The sequence below is a fragment of the Eschscholzia californica genome, unplaced genomic scaffold, assembly GCF_041429995.1.
Source record: "Eschscholzia californica isolate CP2 unplaced genomic scaffold, dmEscCali1.0.p SCAF_1, whole genome shotgun sequence".
Taxonomy (NCBI): domain Eukaryota; kingdom Viridiplantae; phylum Streptophyta; class Magnoliopsida; order Ranunculales; family Papaveraceae; genus Eschscholzia; species Eschscholzia californica.
In genome coordinates, this window is record NW_028238198.1 from 80050230 (window position 1) to 80076015 (window position 25786).

The 25786-nt window shown below is 36.5% G+C and overlaps 2 protein-coding genes and 1 pseudogene across 7 annotated transcripts; 1 reads left to right on the forward strand and 2 right to left on the reverse strand.

The window, feature by feature from the left end:
* Positions 1 to 716: 716 nt before the first annotated feature.
* Positions 717 to 11153, reverse strand: LOC147569684 (uncharacterized). 2 transcript variants are annotated; one of them, XM_086656194.1, is made up of 20 exons: positions 10326 to 11153; positions 9439 to 9480; positions 9236 to 9300; positions 7829 to 7937; positions 7662 to 7712; positions 7452 to 7512; positions 6865 to 7172; positions 6580 to 6792; positions 6396 to 6488; positions 6183 to 6302; positions 5720 to 6037; positions 5580 to 5633; positions 3798 to 3854; positions 3586 to 3672; positions 1982 to 2178; positions 1740 to 1901; positions 1550 to 1657; positions 1410 to 1473; positions 1134 to 1232; positions 717 to 1036 (listed from the first exon to the last, which is right to left on the reverse strand). In XM_086656194.1, the coding sequence occupies exons 1-20, from the start codon at positions 10740 to 10742 to the stop codon at positions 953 to 955; spliced, it is 2709 nt and encodes a 902-aa protein (XP_086512320.1). In that variant the 5' UTR covers positions 10743 to 11153; the 3' UTR covers positions 717 to 952. The 2 variants fall into 2 exon arrangements, with proteins under 2 accessions (XP_086512320.1, XP_086512321.1); XM_086656195.1 differs by having other exon boundaries at positions 3798 to 3851; positions 10326 to 11045.
* Positions 11154 to 14279: 3126 nt separating this feature from the next.
* On the forward strand, positions 14280 to 17065 carry LOC147569685 (uncharacterized; annotated as a pseudogene). Of its 3 annotated transcripts, none has more exons than XR_015231330.1 (3): positions 14280 to 14330; positions 15196 to 16512; positions 16790 to 17065. The product of XR_015231330.1 is annotated as an uncharacterized LOC147569685, transcript variant X2 (transcript). The 3 variants fall into 3 exon arrangements; XR_015231329.1 differs by having other exon boundaries at positions 14282 to 14586; XR_015231331.1 differs by lacking the exon at positions 14280 to 14330 and having other exon boundaries at positions 16784 to 16957.
* A 2724-nt stretch (positions 17066 to 19789) lies between these two features.
* LOC147569686 (rab escort protein 1-like) lies at positions 19790 to 25475 on the reverse strand. 2 transcript variants are annotated; one of them, XM_086656191.1, is made up of 7 exons: positions 23868 to 25475; positions 23353 to 23475; positions 23062 to 23161; positions 22897 to 22935; positions 21546 to 21792; positions 21282 to 21375; positions 19790 to 19997 (listed from the first exon to the last, which is right to left on the reverse strand). In XM_086656191.1, the coding sequence occupies exons 1-7, from the start codon at positions 24614 to 24616 to the stop codon at positions 19964 to 19966; spliced, it is 1386 nt and encodes a 461-aa protein (XP_086512317.1). In that variant the 5' UTR covers positions 24617 to 25475; the 3' UTR covers positions 19790 to 19963. The 2 variants fall into 2 exon arrangements, with proteins under 2 accessions (XP_086512317.1, XP_086512318.1); XM_086656192.1 differs by having other exon boundaries at positions 21282 to 21392; positions 23868 to 24868.
* Positions 25476 to 25786: the final 311 nt, after the last annotated feature.

The window sequence follows — 25786 nt, forward strand, 5'->3', positions numbered from 1 at the left end:
AACACCACTCATCTCATTTTGCTCAAGAAGGTTTTAAGATCTTACTTTCTTTCATTAATCCTCTCCATCGACCTTTATCCTTTTTCTCTCTTGGTTATCACTTGATCTCAGTTCTCTCTCGCCGCCATTCTCATCATCATTGTTTTCCTTCCGTCATTCTCATTATCTCTTTTTGTTTGCAATCTTTTCTCCATCCATATTTATAGATTGATTTCCTTCCGTCATTCTCATTATCTCTTTTTGTTTGCAATCTTTTCTCCATCCATATTTATAGATTGATTTCCTTCCGTCATTCTCATTATCTCTTTTTGTTTGCAATCTTTTCTCCATACATATTTATAGATTGATTTCGTTCTTCCTTGCATTCTGTATCTTATACATCACTCTCTCCATCTCCCTTATCCAAAGTAAATTTGACAAATCTAAAAATGGGGTGTAAGAGACAAATCGGGAAAGACAACGAGAGAAAATTCAACTTCCTACAACAGAAAAAGAACACAAACAATGAAACAATCAAAGCAGGGTGGCGAAATTAAGCAAATCTAACCTGTAGAGTTTTTTTACCAATGAAAAACCCCAAGCTTTTCTGTCATAGATCTACCCACTTGCATAAACAGATAGATATGTGCCTCAAGTACTACAATCCCTTCTTGACAACAAAGTCATCCGGTATTGGTAAACAATTACATGAACATTACAAACACAACAAAAAATTGTTGACCTTAATAATTTTGTTTACTTAAATCTATTTCTGTTTAAAACTTTTGGTACAGATATTCATCCATGAAGCTATTCTAGGGGTTCAGTTAAAATATTCAAATATCAACAACCAGCTGTTTGCATGTAATGACCCATTAAGTCATTTTTGATTCATTAACAACTTACAGAGAAACAACTAATTAACCGCATCGAGAAGACACTAAACTACGCAAATATCGACACATGCATGGAACTACATATACTTCTCTACTGCTTGAATCCATTCCAATCTAACTTCATCTATATCATTCTGTCCATATGTCGCTTTTGGGAAGGGCTGCAATATTTTTCAAAACAATTAGCAAAACATTTATACAAGTTATATAACGTAATCGGAAATTATTTAGCAGTTGGAAAAAAAAAAGACGATTTACCTCTGCCCTAGTAAATATATTTGATGCTTCATCGATAACCTCCCGCATGTACTTCATTATGTAAAACCCACACTCAGCATTTGTTTTCTGTGTTGGACACTGTATACGTGCAAGAAATGAACTAGTTAATAGATGCTTTATGACGAAAAATGATTTTCTAAAATAGCAACGAACTCGTGGAGCTCACTTGAGTGGTAAGATGTCTTTTCACTGGAAATACCAGGGTTCCAATCTTACCTTCTCCAAAAAAAATAGTAATGGGTTTCATTTCTTTACCTTGATGGTATACCAAATTGGAGATGACTTCCTCGCTCCATCTTTTTGCAAGCCTTTCAAGCACCTATGGAAGTTAAAGATAATAAGTAAAATGTCTTAAAGAGAATGAATCTCCTAGAATAGCGATATTAACAACTTACATTGTGAGATATGGTTTAATCTTATATTGGCTTGGAAGTTGTACCGGATCCAAGAAATAGCAACTCATAGTCAACATATTTATTACAATAAGAAGCCAGTGTGCACCCCTGCAATTAAACAAGTTCCATCTGATAAATACAAAAGATCGTGTGAACTTTTCGCGATCAAGTGAATATTTGGAATACTTACTCGGGATTGTAAGGAAGCAAAACCCATTCACATTTCGCATTCTGCAACCTTGCTGATAATATTGTTGATAAATTATCATCTCTTGCAGAACTTACAGATACAGGATTTATGAACTCATATTTGTCTTGCTCCCCTCTAGATGCTATTGTATCATAGAGGTGCCTAGAAAGGGCAAAGATCTAGAGGTTATGGTAAGAACACTAAAACCTTTTTAGCTTAAATTTTGAGACAAGTGCACTTACCTAATGTATACCATGATACAGTTAGCAGATAAATCTTCCATGTGGCACATGTAACTAATATCGTCCAAGTCAAGATAGAGTTCAATTTCTGTACCAAAGACTTCAGCATTTACTTGCACTGGGATATAAGGCACACTGCTTGTCAATCTTTGTAATGCTCGGCTGTAGAACGTCCGGAAGGGCGATACATTTGAATCCTATTTACAGAAAGTTCATCATCTCAACAAATGTGTTTAACCCAAAAACGAGGCCAAAGCTATTAAGTAAACAACATTCACTGTGACCACCCCATCAGACATAGCACAGCCTATAGACTACGAATTACAGACTCATCGTCATAAAAGAAAACCAGAAAGGACAGAACTATAATGGCATAAAAGGAAAAAAGAACTAAGCTTTTCATCGTGAATCATAGTTTGTAATTGCCACTGGAAGTATTGGACAATGGCAAAAACAGAGAGGAGCACAAGTTGCACGTGAGGATTTATGAGATTGGAATTTTAATTATTTGTGGACACGGAGAGGCTTCTAGACATGTCAAGGATCCTTCATACCACCCACCATAACTACTTAAGATATACGCAGTCGAGATACTGTTCCCGAGACAATTGAAAGGGATACTGTGGTTGTTTCTGAAATAAAGGATGTCGGGCATAGTTGATGATCCGCTTTGTAGTTGAATCTTTTGTTCCTCCCTACGAACGCATTACAGTCTTACGGATCCTCTATCTCATTTTGGGTACTTCACTGATCCGATACTCTAAATGGTGTGGCCCAATATCTCCAGCAATAACTACCCAACATTTTTTCTACAAATTTATAGGACCAACTAGTTCAGAAATTTACAACTTCAAAGTTTTATGGAGATGGAATTGTTAGATTTTAGGTTATCTATTGATGATGCATCATACAAAACATGTAGCGGACAAAAGAATACTTTGACACGCCTAAGAAATACGGAAGGGGTTACCCCAATCACATGATGAACATGGTAGAGTACAACGTGTAGGCGTGAAGCCGTGAACTGCAGTCCGGGTGACATTGGGAAAGATCTTCATCCTAAGGTTTTTCAAACATATGAACAAGTCTGTGTCATGCCAATTTTCCTTCTGGTTCCATATTGAAGTTCTACCAAAATTTGTGTTTATAAACCAACACTCGAACCAAGTCATTTCTGAGTTATATCGGTTATAGCCAACACTCGAACTAAGTTATCACTGAGTCATTTCAAGGAAGTAATTGATTAAGTCTCTACTCTGCTTCCACATGACCTACAAACTCCTAGTGGGGTCAACCAAGAACCAGCTTGGGCAACCCCAAGACCGAGACACCCCAGTTACTCAGCGAGTCAACCCGAGCCTCACTGCTTAGGGCAAAAGTTCGGATTTTAAACTGGTCCAAGAATCATACATTCCGTGTATAAGGTGTCCATGACACATCCCAACAGAGATTTCAACCACGACAGTACGACTACGTATAAAACATGCACATTTTTGTGCAGTGAAACATTTGTTAGTGAATTCAAGGTCAGTCAAACAAAAGTTGGTCACTCCTATCCTACTAGCAACTCAATTACAAACACTAAAAAGAGTTATTCATCTTACCCTCATAGGTGTGGTTTTTGGCATTGTAGCTACTGTCAAATTTTCACTATAATTGTTCCCTTCTGTGAACTGAGAACTGAATGATGCCTATAAACAAAACATGAAAGCAAAAAAATTTTAAATATACTTTCTTTTTTATTAATCGCCATCATCATCATCATCTTATTAAATATTAATATTATAGTGTTACACAAAGGTGCAAAAATACATACCGAACATTTATCGTTGTTTGAAGAGTCTCTGTTAGACGTCAAAGTAGGAGGATTCTGCTGCAAAGCATGAGCATGGCATGATTAGATTTTGGAACGTAAAATGGAATTTAATTAGTATACCTATATGTAAAAGGTTGAAGGGAAAAGGAAACTGTGATTATTCAATAATTCATCAGATTTTACTACATTTCCTGACACCATTTACTTCTACTTCTAAGAGATTAAGACAAAAAATGAACTTAAAAACTCCTTTCTAGTACTATTTTTGCGTGTCGAACACCTTTACTCACTTCAGCCCATACAGTGTGAAATCTTGTCTGTAGTCTGTACATATTTATTTTGCATGTAGTTGAACAAAATGATTCTGGAGATTTTAGGATCCCAAAATACCATTGTAGGTTAACATAATACGTGTACAATGTGCAACGAAAAAGGGGTTGATGCCAAGTAAAAGTTGTAAGTAAAACTAAAGGACGTAATAACTAGAACTATAGGAGAAGAAACTGTGTGCGTACAGGAACATTCTCCTTTTATCCTTTCACACACTAATGCCTGGCACTTGGTACCCATTCAGACACCAATGTTCATACTATTTTTGTGTGTTGCACACCTGTACTCACTTCAGCACATATGTGAGATCTTGTCTGTACATAGTTATTTTATATGTTGTTGAACAAAATGGTTCTGGAAATTTTAGGATCCCAAAATACCACTATAGGCTAACATATTACGTGTATAATGTGAGATATTGTATGTCCTTGAACAAAATGGTGTTAGGACTTGGGACCTTAAATACCACGCTAGGTTGACATATTGTGTAATGAAAAAGGGGTCGATGCCAAGTAAAAGTTGTAAGTAAAACTCAGGGACGTAATAACTAGAACTATAGGAGAAGAAACTGTGTGTGTACAGGAACATTCTCCTTTTATCCTTCCACACACTGATGTCTGGCACTTGGTACGCATTCAGACACCAATTTTCATACCCTTGTTCATAGTAGGTAACCCAAACTTCTCAATGGTAGATGGAATTTCACAAGGGTACTATTGCAAACATTATACATACCAAGGAATGAAATTTCGGTTTCGGTGGAAGTTTCCGTCGGTCCAAAAGTGGAAACGTTTAGTAGAAATGTTTCGGTCAGTGTGGAAATCTTACAAATCTACAGAAATGATAGAAATATGATGCAACTATGTATAACAAGATTATTAAATCATAATGAAGCATAAAAATAATGTTTAACATTATCTATTTAGTTTGAGGGAGTAATAACAATTACACAGTTACTTCCAGGTGTAAATTGAATAACTTTTTGGCTATAACGCCCAAAGGATAACATTCTTACTAATAATAGTTAACAAACTATTTTAGTTTCAGAAGGTATCGTCAATACGCAGTTATATCTGGGGTGTTACTAAGATAAAATCAATTTAGTAAGTCAAGGGGTAAATCATTCAAATAGATTTAAAACCCACGGAAAACTAACATAAAAATCAAGAGAGATCTAAGAGAAATGAAGATGAAAAAGACGAAGAAAGAGATATGATACAAGTATTAGTTTCTCCGATTTTTTTGCTAGATTTCTACTATGTCGGTCGAAATTTCCATCATGTCGGTGGAAATTTCGTTATTTCCAACAACTTCGGTGGAAATTTCGACCATTTCGGTGGAAACTATGCGGGAAATAGTTGTAAGTGTTATTTCGTGCACCTAATCTCATTTTAGGAAACGTTTCGCAAAATTTCGGTGAAATTTCGGGAAGTTTCATTCCTTGATACATACCAAAGTTCCATTTTCCTTCAAGGGGACCCCTTCAGCAGTCGACGGTGGCTTTCCCTACACAGAATGGACACATAATCAATGGATAGTGCAGAAACATAAGAAGCAATTGTACGAAGTGGTGGATGGGAAGTACATCTTACATTTTGCATGAAGTAGGCCAATGTCTCCTCTAACCGAGACACCATGTTTTGAGTATTCAAAAGTTGATCTTCAACTCGCAAACGAGATACTTTCTCTTCTTGCAACTTGTACTCAATCAATTTACTTTGCTCATTCAGCTTGTTGGAAGCTTTCAAGGGTTTACATGCTGCTGGCTTCTGATAGAAGTCGGGCCGACTGATAGCCTTTGCAGCACCCCTAAATCTTCCTGGTTTCCCTGGAGTCCCCAGAGCCAATCTGAGGACATCAACGCCATCACAGACAAGAGACCCTTCTTCTACATGCTTTTTCAGTTCATCCTTCATAGACGACAAATAACATATTACAGTTTACAACAACTACTAACGGACACCAGTAATAAACAATCAGTGACACGGACAAACATACAAACGAAAGCTATAATACGGATAGGAGACATTTTCATTAAATTACTTTCCAACTTACAATGATCTCCACTTTCCCTCTTGTAAGATCATCTTCATACTCTCCATTTTTATTCTGACGTGCCTTTTTCCATAAGAGACAGCTATCGAGTTGATCAGGTGTAATTCCATCGTTTTTTCTCTGTTGCCGATAAATGGATTAAAAGATATATATTTTTGTTGCTAATGATTACATATATGCTGGAATTTTAGATAAGAAACATGCATCACATACCATTTTCTCTACAAGGCTTGCATAACTCGTTCTGCCCATCCGATGGGGAAACTTGGCCTTCGCACGCCGCTCAGACTGTGCTTCATGTAAAGCCTTGAATAATACAGCAAGCACAATAACAAGTTCATTTATGAGAGAGAGAGAGAGAGAGAGAGAGAGAGAGAGAGACTGGTATGATATGCACCTGGAAATCATCACTCAATCTGGACTTCACGAATGCATCCCACTGGTCCTGCTTAATGTGTCTATAAACAGCAGGAGGGGAGGTGAGACGATCAGGCTCATCCTTGAATGGTAGGACATATTGAGTTGTAAGCATGCTTTTAAAATTCCTCCACCTGTCCCCAATCCCATTGATTAATAGCTTCTTACTGTTTTCTTGAAGCACATACTTTGCCTAAATAGACATGTGTTAGTAAATCAGATATGACGGGTACAACTCCTTGTAGGTTCACAATTTTAAACGTACCTCCAGGGCCCTCCACAAATCCTCTTTGAGATCATCTGGTACACTATTCCATTTTTCATGGCTTAGTGGAACCATTTGCCGAGCCAAAACACCCATGTAACTGGAAAGCTCTGCAGCAAACTTCCCTATTGGTTGCCCCTGTTCGTTGTACTCTACCACCGCTCGTACTTCAGACTTTGTTAAAGGGATATACGGTACAAACTTCGAACCTCTACCTCTTCTTTTCATGCCTGATCCAGGTTCTGATGACTTGGTTTCAACTTTGTAGTCGTCCTCTGTGTCCGAGTTCAAGTGCTCGAGTTCCATACCTACAAAATCAGATACAAAATTATTGGGACAGTGAAGCAACAAACAAAATCAGTCGCAACAAAAACTGTTTGCAGCACCATTCTACATGTTTACTAAACTTATTCTTTATAAACGGTCTTAAAATTATCATGAGACGTCAAATAGCACTTTAGAATGGATAAAAGTTCATGGAGAAATCATCCTCACACTTCAATCATGCAATCAGCAGTTATCGCAAAAGAAAAATAAAATATAGTATAAATTTCAACTTCCGTTGTGCTTTGGTGTTTGATGCTTACCCTTGTGTTTGTCTAATCTTGTTTCCCTAGACATCCGAGCTTCCGGCACAGGTGTCGTCTCCTGTAAAAGTCCAAATAGTTTTTGTACTGAAAATCAATCCATGAAGTCAACATGAACGAGAGTGCCGAAAAACAATTTCAAACAAGGAGTACTTAATATTCAAGGTAAGAGGGCTAGACTACAAGAACGGTAAAGACAAACTGGTTTACCATGGGAGAAACATCCTTCTCTTTGCTTTTTGTCTTACAACTGTTGCTAACCTGCAAAAAATGAAAAAACACACATTTTCGAGTTAGGAAAAAAAAAAACTTCTCTGTATTTTAGTATTTTACATCAAAAATATAAAAAGCTATTGCTAAACACTATATTAGATTACCTGAGAACGCTTCATTGTTTCATAATCTCGTAGATGAGCAAGAACAGCTCCTTCATGTAGCTCTCTATCCACCTCATCACTCGTTGATGGTTCATTGTGCATAGTCATCCTAGAGACAAGAAATGATATTTCAGAACAAATACGATTATGAACACCATTATTACTCAAACAATATTACAAGGCACTGAACTTCAAGGTAAATGCTATGACGCACAAGAGCCCCAAATACGATCCAAAAGCTCTTAAGAAATTAAGTGCCTTGACACGCGTGGATTTCTTGTAATTACGTTTACCAGATATAAAGAACATAAGGTTCTTCCTGTATTCAGAGGCACATGCTTCTTTTGCTCTTCTTTCAACAATTACTCCGCACTTAAAATGGGATATCAATTATAACCCACCAGTTACACAAGTGAGTCGTTGCAAACTGAAGTGCTCATTCTAATAGTAAAAAGAGCCATGATGATCAATGAACAACCTTCAGGAAATAGATTGCTTATAATATAAAGAGATCAAAACTGAAACTGGTTTCACAAACTTGTATTTATCCATGAAGTCATGAACAAACTGATGAAGTGGTAACCTGGTAATAGATTAAATCTATCTAAACACAAACTAGTGGTAGTCGATTTTAATCAGTGCCTGGGTGTTTTCTTTGAAATAATCCTTAGTTTAATAGAAACAGATATGAACAGTTACACGTATATCTATATAAGGAAAAACTAATTGAGAAGGTTCTCAACTAACTTAGTCTGGCCTAAAACTGTATTTACAAAGAAAGGGCAAATTCAAGAATCGTCCCCAAATTCGTTAATAGACCATTTGACCCCTAAGTACCCCTCTTGTCTTTCTTGCAAGACTATTCTTGAATTTGTTTATTTCTCCACCTTGTTACTATCTTTAAATGGTAATGATGATGTTGTACCATAAACGACAACATCATTATTACTAGATCAAACATCAGAAGAATAACAAAAATACAAAAGTCGTAAGATGGATGAACTTGCAAATGTGAAAACACTCCGCCAAAAAGTTAGGTTCACCTCATTGAACTACTTTCGTACATAAAATGCAATAAGAACCTTCCGAAACGGCAAACCCACAACACTTTTCATAGATCAGCTAAGGTACATATTTTTTAGAATAGATAATGCATTGATATGTAAAATGCTACAATTGGTCAAACACCAAAAGTAAGCAATCGAGTTAGTTATTTTCTTAAGGCACCAAAGAATGGCAACCCATAGGTAACTTACACATATATATATGAATAGAGCTGAAGTCTAAAACTACACACCAAAGTATTGAGTAACAACCTCACAGTATTTCTCTCACAACTATTAAGTCAGGAAGCACTTACTAACAAGTAACAACAGAAATGAAATAAAATAGAAAAGATGAATTTACTTGTGCTTCATTAGACCTTTCCCCAAATGCTGTATCACGGTCATCTCATCGTTAACACGGAGAGCCTGTAACCGACAAGAATCAAAATAAAAGAAAAAGAAAGAGAGATGAAGATTGCAAATAATCACTCCGTTACGGAAAAAAAAATCAATTATGATATAATAAATGACTTTCTAAAAACAATATAATAAATGACAGATTACCATCTGAGCTATAGTAGACCTGGTGCGGACTTCAGAAATTTCCTGATAAAGGATGAAAGATCACGACAAAATGTTAGTAAAATAAGTTCGACAATGGACTTATAGAAGAGCACCGATATGCTCCTGCCTACAGTCAACATTAGTTCTTTTTCTTGTATTAATACATAAAAATGCCTGAGGTTTGTAATGCTTTTGGTTTTGAGAAATAAGCCGAAAATCACCAAAATGCATTAAAATATTGCCTCAAATCCTGAAGTATTATACTAGTAAACAACCCTATATTTTCACATAAAAAAGTTGAACAACTCAACATGCGTAAAACTTCTATAAAAAGGGCACACTGAAAACATTACGCAAGACTTTATTTGAACGACAAGCGGGGTAAATTTGATTGACTTCTCCATAAAATTTAATTATACAAAAAGGAAGAAAATTACTTCCCAAGTACGAAAATTTCTCACATACGCAAAATCTAACTAATCCCACTTCGGAAAGGGGAAAAATGAATAAGAAGCACATAAATTTCCATGCAAACTAACCCTAAAGGCCATTGAAACTAACCCTTAAAGCTCATGCTGACTACTTACTTTACTAATGCCTAAAAATTACATGGAATAATGTTTGAGGGAAACCCCAGTCCCCAAGTATTGATCCTGTGATATCCTGGTATGAGGATTCTTGTACTACATTTCCGAAATGACGAGGTATGTATGCTTATGTTGGTCAACAATCCCACTACTAAGCAATATTTTGGTAACAAAGAAACATTATAAAGATTTATCATGAATCAACAACATATCTTCAATGATCTATCAAATTCCTCTGTAATCATGCAAAAAAATGAATATGAAATGAGACTAATTGAAAATCTGCAAGCTTTAACAAACCTTATCACGTACATAAGTTGAATTTCCTTGTTGTTCTTCAGTCTCAGTTGTCTTCTCACTACCATCCATCTGCATGTTTCCAACAATATCCGCCGCTATTTCAATGATATCTCCAAAACCCCTTTTTTGTTCTTCTTCCTTATTATCCACCTCCATATCAGTCGTAAGTACCGGAACTGAAGAACAACCTCTCAGATAACCACCATCCCTGTCGTAATCCTCGTCAGTAATGGTTGCGGCGGTAGTGAGATGAGTCGACGGCGACACTAGAGAGTCAACTTCTTGCTGATTCTTGGTGATCTTCCTCGTCATTCGTCTTCGTCGGGTCACCATGTTTGATTCTTCGGTTGAATTCTGTTCTGGTAATTGATTTACTGATGAACGACCTCTTCTGATTCCACTACGCAACTCTCGCATCGTTCGACTCCGAGATCAAATTGTGATGCCCTAGTTCTGGTTTTTGGTACTTGTTTGAAGACTAAAAAGACACCAGATTTTAGGGAAACGGTGGGAATTGGGGAACTCCGCAAAAGGGGCAGTTTCGAAAACGTGAAGTTCAATTTTTTTTTGAGAATATCGACCGTCACGTATAAAAAGATCACGGGAATTATAATTTGTGATGGTAATGTGGCAAATAGGTAAAATGTTATTGGGTGCGCCCTGTATTTTTTGCTCTTACGTCGCCCTTTCCTGGCACTACGCGTGAGCCTCGGCTAAGTCCATGTTGTTCAAACCTAGCACAGATTAGACCCCATAAGAGTGATCTCGGACTACCACAATCCGTGGGGACGTTAATAGTGATGTGGGGCAAAGAGTAACAATGAGGGGCTATAGACGCTGCATAGTTCATACTATATCTGTTACATATTTTTAGTCTATCGTGAATAGGATATTGGCTTCCTAATTTGTCAAAAAAAAAATTTTTCCCCCTTTTAAATGAACGATATCATCCATGAAACGTTATTTATATTTTTTTTAATTTCGAAAACTATTTTTTTGGTAATTTAATTTCTTTTCATCTTCAATTTATATTTGTTATTGTCTACCTTTCTATCACTCATGATTACTCGTTCTTTTTCCATAATGTGGATGATTATTCTCCTTTTTTTTCTCAAAGCTAGTGGTGTATAGTTCCGAATCCATTTGAAATTATCGCTGGACATGTTACGTAATTATCAGTGAAATTGAGACGGTTTAAATTAAGGTAAGTGTTGTGGAGACACGAGGTTTTCACAACGGCACAAATAAAAAAGACACTTTGTCTATATTTAGTTTTTTCTAAGCCCCCACATTACTAACACAGGGACTGAAAAAAGGGACCGTATTTTTTTTCCTCTAATCATATCTCCCTCTCTTGTCGGCTCTATACCCTCATATAAACCCTCTATTGTTACTTGTCAAAATTTCTTCGGGGACGAATGAGGGTTTAAAACCTTAGTCGATGATTTTCGGCAAAACCCATTGAGTTACCTCCTTTGTCCTAAACGAAGGACCCCCCCCCCCCCCCCCCCCCCCCACTACTGTTGGTGTAGAGAAGAGCGAAAGAGACGAGTGGAAATGGAGATGAAGGATGAGGGAGTTGGCTAAGATATGAGATGGTGGTGGTTGTTGGTGATGATGAAGAACAAAAGTGTTTTTAACCCATTGTTGTTCATCTTCATCTTTTTTTCCTTTGTTTTGGTTAGGGTTTAACACTCGTCTGTTCTACGAGTAAAAGCATTCCTATTGCAAGTCTCAAATAGAAAATTCTAAGGGGCACCTAAGATATTTTGAAATTTTTTATAAAGAATTCTCTCAAACGCAAATTTTGGATTTTAAGATGATGTGGCAACATCTAATTCTAAGATGTCTCAGGATGAAACTTGACATTTGAGATTTTTCTTGAGGATCTTAATTGTCGACTCAATATTAGAAACAAAAGTGTCCATCTAAGATATGACATCTAAATACTTTTTAAATTTTTTAGAGTGTTGCATTAGAGATCTCTTCGGAATGTCTAGTAATGAGAATCTCAATTGAGACTTGACACGTAGAAAAATTTGAGTTTCTTTAGTTGTGCATTGGAGTTACTCTAAAGTTAAGTATGATAAAGTGTTGGCACCACAAAGCACGTGTGCTTATTTAGCAATCATTAAATAAAAAGAATGTGATAATTCCAATTTAGAACTTAATTTTTTTTTTTGTTGAAGAATTTAGAACTTAATTTGCCAACGGGAAAATTTACTTTTTGTCCAGCTATCGAATTAGGTATCCAACACCCTTATTTACTTTTCTTTTCTTACGGCAATTTCAAAAGTATTCCTCCTGCCCCGTTTCATCTTTCTTTGACCGAAATTTAGTCGTTGGTGACGGCCTGTGCAACCATCAGACACCGAAACGTGTAAATTTTTATCCCTTTTCCTTCGTAAATCACCACCAATCCCCTGCCACCACCATCTCCAATTGTCCGTCTCCTTTTTTTCTCTCTAGCTGAAGCTTCTAACGACCCATTGACGAATAACTTAGTTTTCGGTGGGAAGAAGATGGAAGAGGTATGAGGGTAGTACTTTAAAAAATACGAGTAAAAGGGAAAATACAATATTGTCTGTTAAGTTTAACCCAGAGAATCATTATCTATGGGTAGGGGTGGTAATTTGGTCCGAACCGGCGAATTTTTCCCCAAACCCGCCCCTAATAGGACGGGTTTTACCGTCTCGTTAATTAAGCGATTCGGGTTTGGTATGAAGTTAAAAAAAACTAATCGGGTTCGGGGCGAGTTTGGTATTAGATAGTAAACTCCGCCCCGAACCGATTGGTATGTTATATATTAAATACAGGAAATTGGGCCGGAGGCACAATTTCATGTGTTTTTTTTTTGTCAAAAAGACAAGTTATCTTTTTGTCCTTTTAGGCCCCATATATAGTTTGGAAATAGGCTTGAAGGAAAATTCTAAAAGCACTCCCATTTCTAATGCCGAAATTGCCCTTAGAATTTTAGCTTCCAAAGCTTTGCAAACTAGTTTGCACTAATTTGCAATCTGGTTTACAGAGCTTTGCAAACTGGTTTGCACTGCTTTGCAATCTGGTTTACAGAGCTTTGCAAACTGGTTTGCAATCCCGTTTGCATTGTTTTGCAATTTGGTTTGCCTTGCAATGACTTTGCACATACTTTGCAATCTGGTTTGCAGAGCTTTGCAAACTAGTTTGAACACTTTGCCGTTTGATTTGTCTTGCAAAGCTTTCCAATCTGGTTTGCAAAGCTTCGCAAACTGGTTTGCAATCTCGTTTGCAAACTGGTTTGCACTCTGGTTTGCAATCTGGTTTGCAATCTGGTCAGTTTCGTCTTTTCCCTATATTAGATTATTTACAAAAATGCCATAGGGAGCTGAAGCCTATAAAAAGTTGATAAATCCTTTTTAACCAAAACTCAAATTTTTTAGGAAGTTTTGGCCAAATATATATTTTATTTAAGGTTATATTTCTAAAACTTTATTCTTATATAATCAATTTAATTATTTTATGTTTTATATTATTTAAGTAGTTGTAGTGTTATAATTGATAAACTCAAAGTCTAACAAAATTTTGTTAACAATTGTTATGTTACTTCAAACTAAAATAACTTTTGTGAAACATAATACTTTGAACCCGACTCGTTTTATATTAAACGGGGCGGCAATTTTTAATTGGGACGGTTATGGTAATTGAATATCCACCCCGATTAATTATTGAGACGGTTATGGTAATTGAATATCCACCCCGATTAATTATTGAGACGGTTATGGTAAAACCCGTTTACTAACGGGACGGAGTTGGGAAGGGGATGAACCGTCCCAAACCCGCTCTGTTGACATCCCTGTCTATGCGGCCAAATTAGATTGGTGGATAATGCTGAGGTCAAATTTTCCGGTTGGTCACAAAATTGGGCCCAAATTAGGATTAACCCGTAACAGATTAGGATTAACCCAACCCTAAATCATAGCTCTGTTTACTCTGTTGGACAAATCTCCCTTTTACAAAACCACCCAGGTATTTCTCACTCTAGAAATCAACTTTTTATTTGCTTCTTCTTATCTAAAATCACATCTTGGATCTCCCCAACCCAAAAGCCGTTTTTTTACAGTACTTCTTAGGCAAGTGGCTGGAAAACTTTGTTACAATGACATTTTTCTCACTGAACAAAAAAAAAACCCTAACAGTTTTTCTCTCAAAATCCTAAAACCCATTCACAAGAATCCTCCCTTTCTGCTCATGCATTTGTTTGGAAGATGATTTTCAGAAGTGGGTAAGTAGATGTTTAGTTGATCATTTTCTATTTTTGACTATCCTCCCCATTTTAGTTTAATTGAAATAGCAGAAAGTCCCAAATTTAGGGTTATTAGTATTTCTATGGTTTAATTTGAATGGGTAGGCAATTTTTGTGGGGTTCATGAATTTTGTGGCTTTGATTTCTGATGAAATGAAACAATTAGGACTATATTGAATTGTTTTAGTGGAAAAGTCTTTTCTTTTTTGCTACTTTCTCTTTCCTTTAATTTATGCATTATGAAAAACTATAAAACTGTATTTTTACATGCAATTTTTAGTAATGCTGAAAAATTTGGGATCAAATTTCTAGGTTTCTTTTGGACACTTCATGTTACTTATTAGAACTAGCTTGAAAAACACCATCTTTTGCTTAATATTGCATCTCAAGTTTAGAGTAGTTTTGAGGCATATTTCTGTGTGTAGGTTTGAGGAGCTTCAAGTTGGTCTGAGTTCTATTCTAGTATTGCATTGCATTATAATCATAAAAAGTGGAATGATTATCTGTTATATTTTATGCGCAGTGGCGAAGCAATTCATTTGTTGGAATCCCGACGTTCAACCATCCTCTTCTCATATACAGAATTAGAATAACTTCACATGTTGTTGAAGCAAATTGGAGTAATTAATATCAGTTTTGCCGTATTATAGTTAGCTCAGGTTTTCTTATTTCACACATTATAATCTTCGAAACCACAAGAACCACCTAGGCTACCTTTCAGTTATCACTTATTCACTCTTTGTGCAATCTCATTTATCAATCTCGGTCGTCTCGAGCGAGAGCTTGAGACAGTAAAATATAATGATGTTAACAACCAAACATTTGACAACCTCACCATCTCTCTCCTTCTCAAAGACCCTCAAGAGTCAAAACTTTGATTCTAATCTTTCTTTCCCTCTTAATGTTTCAAAACCCACCAAAATCCTCTCCCCTCCACTTCTCAAATGTTCTCTGGCAACAACCAGCAGCAGCACCATATCAGCAGCATCATCAAAGACCGCTGCTCAAACCAGGGTAGATATTCTCGCCGAATCACTTCCGTTCATCCAGAAATTCAGAGGCAAGACCATAGTTGTAAAATATGGAGGTGCTGCTATGAAATCGGAATCTCTCCAAGCTTCAGTCATCAATGATCTAGTGCTCCTCTCCTGTGTTGGTCTGCGCCCTGTTTTTGTTCACGGTGGCGGCCCAGAAATCAATAGCTGGCTCAGTCGTCTCGGGATACAACCCAACTTTCTAAATGGCCTCCGTGTAACCGATTCGTCAACAATGGAAATAGTTGAGATGGTTCTTGTTGGCAAGGTTAATAAACACCTTGTCTCTCTCATCAACAAAGCTGGCGCCACTGCTGTCGGTCTTTCTGGCAAAGATGGACGCTTACTGACTGCTCGTCCAAATCCCAACTCTGCTCAACTTGGTTTTGTTGGGGATATTGCTCGCGTTGACCCTACAATACTCCGACCACTGATCGCCAATGATCACATCCCTGTGATTGCATCAGTGGCAGCAGACGAGGGAGGGCAAGCATACAACATAAATGCAGACACTGTAGCAGGCGAATTAGCAGCTGCCCTTGGGGCTGAAAAACTGATATTATTGACTGATGTCGCTGGAATCCTTGAAGATAAAGAGGATCCATCTAGCTTGGTCAAAGAGATTGATATCAAGGGGGTTAAGAGAATGGTGGAAGAAGGAAAGATTGCTGGAGGGATGATCCCTAAGGTGAACTGTTGTGTTAGGTCGCTTGCACAGGGAGTCCGTACGGCGAGTATCATCGATGGGAGGCTCCCACACTCACTGCTCCTTGAGATTCTCACAGATGAAGGAGCTGGAACGATGATCTTGGGGTAATATGCATTCTGTGGTGTCACTAATTATCATTGGTAGGGCGGGCTTCAAAAAACGGTATGTTGGTTTTACTCTGATTTGTTGTTCTCTATCAGTCTTTTGTTTCTTCTAGAAAACTGGAATTGACTTTTAAGCTGTTGAAAAGTTAGTAATAAATTAATGTCAATTGTTGAAAGCTCATACTTGGTCATGTTAATATTAAAACTTCTAAGTTTCTAACTTTCTGTGTGAACTCTAACCCTAGAAATTTGAATTAGACATGTAACAGATTGTATTTGTTCGTGGACAAAGAGTTAACCCAACTCCTGTTATCTTTTGATTCTTGTAGTTGTAGGGCAACTATCCCGGAGTTAAAAGAACTTCAATCGGCAGGGGAAAGTCCGAGTTTCAGTTTCTCTTTTAAATTATTTGGAATGTGACATATGCCATCTCTCTCTTTGAGAAGAAACACAGAACTGTCATTCTGTTGCGTATTATGAGTATTGATGCTTGAGCTGCTTAACTTTTTCATGGTGAGTGATTTTCACTATGTTGTCGTTCCGTTTGGGGAAATGGATTTAATCCAAGTATCCGAACTTCACATATGAATTTATAGATTTGGCTCTCTTTAATACATGTTCAAACTCTTATACATCGATTTCTTCTATTTAAAAACGTGTTCTATAAGTGTTGTCAAAGATCTCTCAAACAAGTGCTTATCTGTTGTTTTCTAATCATATATTTCTGAAATACTTCGTTTTCAAGTATCTTCCAACTCTGCACCAGAGGTCTGGCTGAGAAAAAAGAAGTCCGGTGCGAAGTGTTTTTTGGGACTCGATAATATAAAACGAAAAATAATTTTTTATGTTGTGGTAAACAAAAATGCCCACTGATTACGTAATTCGTTTTTCGTTATATTTTAGATGAATGTGAATGAATATAGTAACTAGCTATATATTTGGTGTTTCAAATTAGTTGCAACAAAACAATTTATACTTTCTTTTAAGAAAATAAAAATTAAATTGTAGTTCAAGGTAAACACATTTAAGAATCATGTACTATTTTGAAAAAGAGAGAAAAAAAATGAGAGGACAGAGAATCGAACTCTTGACCTAGTTCCAAAATCTTCAAATTCTCTTGTTGGTTGAGGGATCCGATGCGGCTGCACCTATGGCACCCCCACCCACGTCAACGGCACCACCCTCTCCCACACCCTTGACCTGTACTCGGTCCCACAAATAATTTTCAATAACTAGAAATTCCATGTCAACTTTGAATTTCTTTAATTATTTTTCTTATTTTTTTGTTGAAATTTTTTTATCTTCTAAATCTAATTTTTTGTTTTTTAGTTGAACTATCTTCTGAATCTAATTGGCAGGACATCTTTCAACAAAAAAAAAAAATTGGCAGGACATAATAGTGCTAAGAAAGCAATCTATTATATTAAAACAGGTCGGTCGGTTATCCAGAGGATAAGTCTGGCTGTCCATTTCATTTTAGAGATTTGGTTGGAGCCTGATCCAACGGACGATAATTTCATGAATAAAAACCGTTTAAACACATTTTTGTAATTACATAAATATTTTTGGGGCAATTAAGTAAAAGTAACACACCTTTAGAATAGAGAGAAAAAAGGGGAGGTTGTGCCCTCAAATCTCTCCACTAATCTCTTCACTAATCCTCACGGTTACTCTTAAATTGGTTTTGAAAATAGGTTTTGAAACTCCCTGTATTTATGTCAAAATTTATTCCAAAGATTCCAATACTAAAAAATTGTTCACGAAGAAACTACTTTTCCAAAAAAACTTTTCACCATTAATTTAATTTAGCCAAAGTAAAAAATTGTTCACGAAGAAACTACTTCACCACTAAAAAATATTCGATCTAACGGCGCTAGTCGTTACAAGAGGTGACGAGGGTGGAAATTCATTGACTACGATCTGCGTTAGTCGTTACAAGACATTGATACATCATGAAGACATGCTGAGCACGATAACCACCTAATTTAAATCATAATGAAAGAGGTCTAACCCCCGATAACATGAAAGAGGCTTAAAACCCGACAAACTTATTATATTATTTACTTAATATATTGCCTAAGTTACATGAGATAAATCTTGATAACAGTTTGTCATGGTGCAACAGTTAGACACCCCTCTTAAATCCATGAGGTCATGAGATCAAGTCTCGGTGGAAGCAGTTTGTTTATCCTATGTAATTTAGGTTATAAATAACGTAATAATTCGTGGGGCTTTAGGCCTCTTTGTTGTTGGGCTTTAGGCCTCCTTCATTCTTGATTTAAATTGGGCGGTTATCGTGCTTATTATATCTTCTTGATGTATGAATGCCTTGTAACGACTAACGTAGATCGTAATCGAATTAAAAAAAAGATTTGATGGTAAACTGCTTCCACCGAGACTCAATTCCACGACCTCATGGCCTTAAGAGAGGTGTTCAATTGCTCCACCAAAGGGTGGTGGACAACATAATTCATTCTTACAAACTATCCACACAAAATAAATACTAAAAGACCTTTCAAGTAAGATGTGATCTGAAGGTTATAGACATGATATAATGAGAATCAAGAATCTCTTGAAGACATCTATACACTATAATCTATAATTAATGTAAATGAAAAATAAAAGTAAGAAACAAAAGAAAATTTGCAGTTTAGCATATGAATGATCTTGCACTATATGATTGTGAAGTCTGATTGAATCTTCCATTACAACCAAAACTCTAAAGCTTTGGCAAGGGAGAAATGCAACCGTTTCTGGAATTCAGAATCCTTTTTCCTTGATCTCTAATCCTCCTAACCCTCGTCGTCATCTTCAGGATTCTCAGAAGCTTTTGTCGTGGGGAAGAACTCTTCATCATAAATCTCATGAAACAACTGTAATAATATAACCCCGAAACTCAAAGTCAGTATCAATGTTCTGGATCTCAATATGGAAACATAAAGAGGACCATGCTATGTCACGAGTTATGAATCTAGTGGTAAAATAGTTCACTCAATTGTAATGAAATAGTTTGAATATGCATAAAAAAGTTTTGTCCTTCCAAGAAAATGTAAACTATGATGAGAAAGTTAAAAAGGAAGAAAAAAGAGAGAAACGAGAGGGGAGACGAAAAGTGAGGCCTCGTATGGCGTGCTTTCCACATAGTACCGCTTCATTCAAGAAATATAACCGATTAAATATGGCAAACCCATTTCTCTCGAATATGAAGTGAGATATATTGTGACAAAGGTGAAAATATTCACCGTCTAAAGGAGCATCTTCTGATCAAATATGAAGTAGTAAAAGTGGAAATTTAGCTATGGAATTGTTTTCAAAGTTGGTGGAAAAGAAAATACCTTCACACTAGAGTCTAAGATATCTCTGTAATCCAAATTCCCGTCAGGCGTAGGGCATGAAATGACTCCGCCTCCCGACGAACCCTGAAATTATTTAAATAGAACATCTCAAGACACAACATAGTAATCGACCAATACATGAGCATCAAACTGAACTACAAAAACCTTACATGATCAGACATGCAAGCTACACCCTGTTACTGTGTTCCTACAATGAAATCCAACGGTACTCAGTTTCTAGGTATTACTTCAGAAGCTTTCTCTACATCACTGTGGGGCTTCAACAATTGAAAAAATTGTGGTCATCTATCATCTTCATTGTGAGTATTGAGTCTTGACAATGGGGATGAGAGAGCAATTAATTGGACAGTTCTAATTATAGAGAGCAATAGTATGACAATACATTTTTACAAGGATTACAAAATCCTTGAGTTTACAGGAATTAAACATAGCTACAAAGACAACAGTGCTAATAGGCAGAATGTTGGTATTTCTAATAAAAGAAGAAGAAAAAAAAATGATTCCCTGACTGAGAATTGAATTGGTATCTAAGCCCCACACATCTCAATTCTCACACCGTAGTAAGTTGAGGAATTGTTGGTAAAAGACCTTCCTGTGATCTACAAAACATCCAAAGAAACGAAGTACAACGTAAGATTAAAAAAAGTCACTCCAAAAGATTAAAAAAGAAACTAGGGTTTATTTAATCTCTGAGTCTCTGAAAAACACCCGACAGAAGAGGAAAAGAGTGACTACCGCAATAGACTAGACATCGACAACCTCAGAACTTGTCTCAGGTGGCTTTCCTATAAAAGATGTCCGCCTGATCCCCTATCTATAATTTTCAGTACGAACTTCGTGTGTAGCTCAAACCCAAATTATTAATGTTTTCCAGAAAGGACTTGCAGATCAGAAACTTGTGGTTAGTAAATCGATAAGTTTGACCTCCCCATGTCCTTGGATTGTTCATAAGGTATGGGTGCTACAGGCTCTGCTTGATATTCCCTGGATTTTTGTGAGGACTACTGATAGCTCAAATATTTTAAATTACACATTCATGCTGTCTACTGAGGTCCATATGAGCCATTCTTTGTTATCGCAAAAGATGGTGATAATATTTGCAGCAACACATGAAACTATGAATTTGTATACCTATCTATGACAAATTCAAGTGAACTAGTTACAAATAATTATATAATGGAGTGAAGAACTTGAATATACACCATAGAGCATAACTTGGAACTTAACTATTTGCACAATTTCCTGGCACACTAAAGAAATCGTATTTTGGTCTTTCTGAGTCAGATGGTAAGCATTGAGCTTTAGCAGTCTTCACTATTGCATAATGTTTATAATGGTAGATGACATTATTGACGTGTTTACCAGAAAAATAAACTTTTAGACAAACAAATAAAAATAGAAATTAAGAAAAAAGACAAAAGGAAAAAAGAAATGAAATGAAAAGCAAGAAAAAGAGAAGAAGAAAAGGAACTTAATCTTCAGAGATAACTGGACAGGTAAACTTACAAGCCTGATGGACAAACCGCTACGTTGCTCCCTAACTGCAGAGCTCGGACTGAGCAGACCTGTTCAGGATATAAGGCTGGACAAATATTCAAATCAATCAAGATTTGATCGAATTAAAAAGGAAAAAGATTACAAAATACAATGTTCTTTAAAACGCAGGCTCTGCAACACAGACTCACTATTCACAGTTTTCAAACCCAAAATTGGTAACGGAAGGCACAAAACTTACATTTTGGAGGAAATGTCACCAGCAGGTTTGAAACTTGCTTTATAGAACCCTGTATGATGCATATTCCTCTAGCAACTTTTGATATATCAGCTGCTTGATTATCACAATCAGAGCTTACCATCAGAGAATCTTGGGCCGGGGTCGAGACTGGTGGTGACGGAATAATAAATGAGGGGCTCATTACTACATGCTGACTGGATATCTCCTGACCAGAAGCCAATCTAACACCTTTGTAATGCCCAGTTTCCTGCGTTGATAAAGACTTTGTTGCTAAACACATCTAGCAACTACACTTTGAGTGTAAGACTATGATGAAAGAAGAAGAGAGGAAAAAGTTGCACCGAACAAATAAATATATGACTCCAGCAGAAAACAAATTGCAGACAACATTGGTAGAACGGAAGAATAACCAGTGTTGATACATTTGGTCCTCTTAAATCTTAATTTGTATTTACTCCAAAAACTTTCCATTGCTCAAAAGAATTTTAGGAAGACAAAATATTCTAAATGTGTTTCTGTCTGCAATAGACATAAAAGAAGGCATTATAAGACAGTTTTAGCTATTAAACTGGATATGATTGATTGCCTCTTTAGTGAGGCATCCCAAAATGCTTATGCTTAAATGAACTCTTATTTTTACACACCTAAATTTATTCCAACCAGTATTTTCATTTTCCACCATTACTGTTTCTAGTTCATGGCCTACATCGCCAGATAAAGTCAACTACACATTACTTTGTAGAGCAAATTCTCATTGTTTTCCACTGGGAGTGCAATAGGTTGGTTGTAATCTACTCTTAGTAGGTGTATAAGAAGCTAATTGTCTTCAACTACTATAAAAAAACCAGAAGCTTTAATTTCGTGCACACACCAACATATAATATTGTATTATCTTGCCTAAGTTGTAAGATGATACTTGACCTACATAAACATAAGATGCATTATGGATATTCGAAGGATAAATAACCAGCATATAGATCTGACTAATGCTTTTACCAGAAATTTACCAGAAGAAATTAGAGGGATGCATGACTATAGGTTCATGACAGACCTATAAACGGACACACTTTAGGAGGAGAGATAAAAGGAATTAGGCCATAGCCATAATCTTAAGTATATTCTGGAAGAAATGACACTGGTTCCAACTAGAGTCCAACAGACAAATATTGCTTCCGTCCTGCATACCCACACTAATATTGATCTGGATCGGAATTTTCAATTACGTTTTCAAATTTTAGTCATTTGTTACTGCGCAACTTACTTCTCTAACACTAGCTACGGCATGAGGCTTTAACTGAAACTAAAAAGGAAGCTGGCCAAAAACAAACAGAATATTGCATATTTCACATACCTTGGACAAAAGCAAAGCTGTCACTGGCATACGCAGGACCTGTTCAAAATGATATTTGGATTTCAGGTTAAGTACATAGCTTAAGTTTAAAAAGCAAGGACATTATTAATCGTGGTCCAAAAGAAACTACGGAAACAGGTCCAAGTTACCACAGAAGATGCTTACATAAAGGGTACCTTTAACAGCTGCACAGCGGCAAAAAGCTTGGGGCAGTTCACCTTGCCCATATATAGGATATATCATTGCCCCTAGTGCATTGGTAAACCTGATAGCAGTGTTCCAGGTTAAGTTATTAGCAATATAACAACAGACATATTAGGATATCTTGAAATTCCTAGCCAAAAAAGAATATAAAGAAAACAGATTGATTTGCATAAAGATAACTTTGCTCGTGTGATATGTCAAATAAGAAAGTTATAGGAAAAAAAGAATTGTATATATTAATGTTGAGCTTACATGCCAACCGAGGAGTGGAAAAGGGCTAATCGTTCTATTCCATCTTTCGTCTTGAGTAAGTTCTCAGAGAACTCTGGCATCTCTTGGTCATAGTCTGCCATCGCTATCGCATATAGAATAATTCTACAATGGAATTATTATTACCAAACTAGTTAGAATTACATCAAAGAAAATTAAGTATTGAAGGTTCAATAATAACATGTAATTAAGAATGAAGGAGAAATCTACAGGAGCAATAGAACCCTAAATCCTAAAACATAGTGATGCTGCTCATATCTCTGAACCAACTCCAACAAAAACTTTAGTACATTCATGGGAGACATTTGTAACCTTTACGCTAGCATACTAAGGTTTTAATGAAATTCAAGCTATCCTAAGATGATCAAAACCACAAATCCTACTCATTCTATGGTGGTATGCTAATGAAATAATTAGTCTTAAAATGCAAGCAATTCAAGCACAAAAGACACGATTTTTATCATACAAACAAAAATAAGAAAGGCGAAGAACTATACGATTTAATCTTGTGGGGTAACCGTTGTTTTCTCAAAAATTCGACAAATGGGGTCTCCAAATCCTCATCAGATATTCTCCTGCTAGTGCCCGTCTTCTTCAATTCATCGTCCTCGTCCCCTTCAGACCCACCATTACTAAAATGCTCTTGTACAAGATTAAAAAACTTCTTCAACTGATTCTTCTCTATCAAACTAAGACTCTTATCTTTAAAAATTGCAGATCGGGAATCAGGCACACTAGATAACTGCCCATCGTAGCCATAGACGAAGCTAGCGTCTACACTTTTGAACTCAACGTGATGACTAGCACCCGAATTCAACAACAATTTCACTGCAGAATCAGCACATAACAAAACCCTAGGACCTGAGATATCCAAGGTGATATTTTTAAACAGTTCAATCTGATCTTCTTTTAAACTGGATATTTCAATGTTAGAGTAAACGGACCGAACTTTTAGGTCAACTGAAATACAATCACCATCCTCGTGATCACTGCCGTGGGTGGTAGACGGTGGTGGCTGGTTTTGTTGAGAGTCAAGGAGAAATGAAGTGAAGGAGCTGAGGGAGAGAGAAGAGAAGTGGGAACCGTAGAAAGAATTGGAGTCCAGGTGGAGAACGGTTTTACCAGCGGTGGAAGCCGCCGCTGCTATAATGGATTCCGGTAGTCCAGTTCCTATAACAACTAAATCAAATACAGTTGGATCGATCAAAGGATAGCAGACAGTTTCCGCCTCCTCCGCATTCGCCATTTCCGGTTTCTTTCGATTTTGAGAAAATTTTGAGAGAAATTCCAAAATGAGAAACAGAGAGAGAGTGCTGCTGATTTGAACAAATCAAGGGAAGAAGAGGAAGTTTTACTATAGGCGACACTCTTTCTTGTCATTAGCACCCCAATTCATTAGCTACACTCAAAAGTACATTTTTGTCTCTAAGCGCCCTGATACGAGACTCGTCACTAACACTTTCCCGATTTCTCTTTGGAACTCGTCACTAACACTTTTCCGATTTCTCTTTGGAACTCGTCACTAAAACTTTTTTTTTTTTTTCGTGCTTCTCGATGGGTGTCATAGGTAGTTCGCTTTTTGAAGAAAGTGACCACATAAATACTTAATCAGTTCTAAATCCTAATGTAGTTGATGATTTTTTTCCTTTGATCTAGTTGTTGAATTCGAAGTGTTTTATCTCTTGAAAAATGTTATCATCATTTGGTTGATTTCGAGTGGGATATAGAGTGATTTGTAAGCGATAATTGGATTTTTAAGATTTGAAAATGCAAAATGATTCCGCACATGTGCAATTCGAGAAATCCTTTGTCCAATTCGAGGCCACTGTGCCTGTAGCGCGCTAGTCAAAACCACTGACAAAAGTCAAGAGGTGATTGGAGCGTTAATTGCAAGAAAGCGTGTTTCCTTAGCCGCATCTAAACATAAATATAGAGGCGCTATGTACGACTTTTTGGCTCTGAGCCTAGACTACAAATTTTTGGATGAGAAAATCTAATTAGGAGACAGATCTATTTCAAGGTTCATAAATCAAAGAGAGAAAGAGAATGAACAACAATGAGAGAGACAATCAACGGGAGAGATAAAGAGAGAATCAATATGAGAGATAAAAAAGATGAATGAGAGAGAGAGAGAGAGGAAAAGAGAAGGAGATGAATATTAGGGAATGAAAACTAAAAATTAAAGAGAAGGAGATGAATATTAGGGAATGAAAACTAAAAATATTAATTTTTCTATTAAAATGTATATGTTCCCTAGCTCAAATCTACTTGTCTGAAGTCATATGTCCTAAGACTAGACTTTTCTTTACGTCCCAAAGACGCGACCTCCTATATAATAAGGAGCTCATAAAATAAACAACAGATCAGTGAAGGGGAGTACGGAACTTGTGACTCGTACTTGTTGTACAAGATTTTT